Here is an 842-nt window from a genome sequence, read left to right on the forward strand (position 1 = left end):
TGTTATGATCTTGAAAATATTTTGTGTGCATCTAAATAAATTTTACTTGAATTTTTATGTTCAAGCTCCATTACCGATGGAGGATATTGAAAAAATGGCGGAGGCCTGCATGAAAGACATTGATGATGATGAAGATGATAGTCTCGAGGATGATGAAGACCTCTTGGTAAATTAAACCTGTGATTATTGTCTGTTTCTCTTCACTGTCAGCACTTTCTGAATGTAGTATAGTGAGTTTATAGTGTTTGCTGTGATTCTCATTAGGCTGAGCTGCAGGAAGTGGTTGATGAGGAGGAAACCGAAGATTCAGGTGCCACAACCCCCGCCTCCCCCATTAGTGCGGAAACCTCTTCAGCAGAATTGACGGCAGCCAGCCATGTATGATCTAAAAGTTTATTTGGGAAGGCATAATAATATTGTCTTCATACAGTTGTGTTAGTTGTAATATCAAAGTTAGATTTTAATTGTTCTTTGAAGATATGTTGGCTCTATATGTGGTTATCATGTTGGTAATACCACTGAATCGCTCGTACATAGATTGAGCTCTTATACTTCACCATTCAATAGTTTTGGGGTCAATACATTTAAAAAATATATATTTTTTATTATTATTTGTTTATATTGTTGAATCTTTTTTTCTTTATTTCATTTCTAATTTTTAATGTATTATGTATTTAAACACTCCATTAAATTTATCAGAAGTGACAGTAAAGACAATTATGTTTCAAAATATTTCTAATAATTACAAAATATTTCAATAATTGATTCTGAAGGATCATGGAATACTTAAGAATTGGAGTTATGGCTGCTGAAAATTCAGCTTTGCCATCACCGGAATAAAT

General features: G+C 32.9%; 1 protein-coding gene across 1 annotated transcript in view; it reads left to right on the forward strand.

Moving 5' to 3' along the window:
• Window positions 1-4: 4 nt before the first annotated feature.
• LOC107553237 (coiled-coil and C2 domain-containing protein 1B-like) overlaps window positions 5-842 on the forward strand; it is an 18,710-nt gene continuing 17,872 nt past the window's right edge. Inside the window, exons 1-2 of the mRNA XM_016235406.1 lie at window positions 5-166; window positions 265-378. Of these exons, the coding sequence (XP_016090892.1) occupies window positions 5-166; window positions 265-378 (276 nt within the window). The remainder of the gene's footprint in view (window positions 167-264; window positions 379-842) is intronic.

This window comes from Sinocyclocheilus grahami, unplaced genomic scaffold (assembly GCF_001515645.1).
Source record: "Sinocyclocheilus grahami isolate Dianchi unplaced genomic scaffold, SAMN03320097.WGS_v1.1 scaffold467.1, whole genome shotgun sequence".
NCBI classification, from domain to species: domain Eukaryota; kingdom Metazoa; phylum Chordata; class Actinopteri; order Cypriniformes; family Cyprinidae; genus Sinocyclocheilus; species Sinocyclocheilus grahami.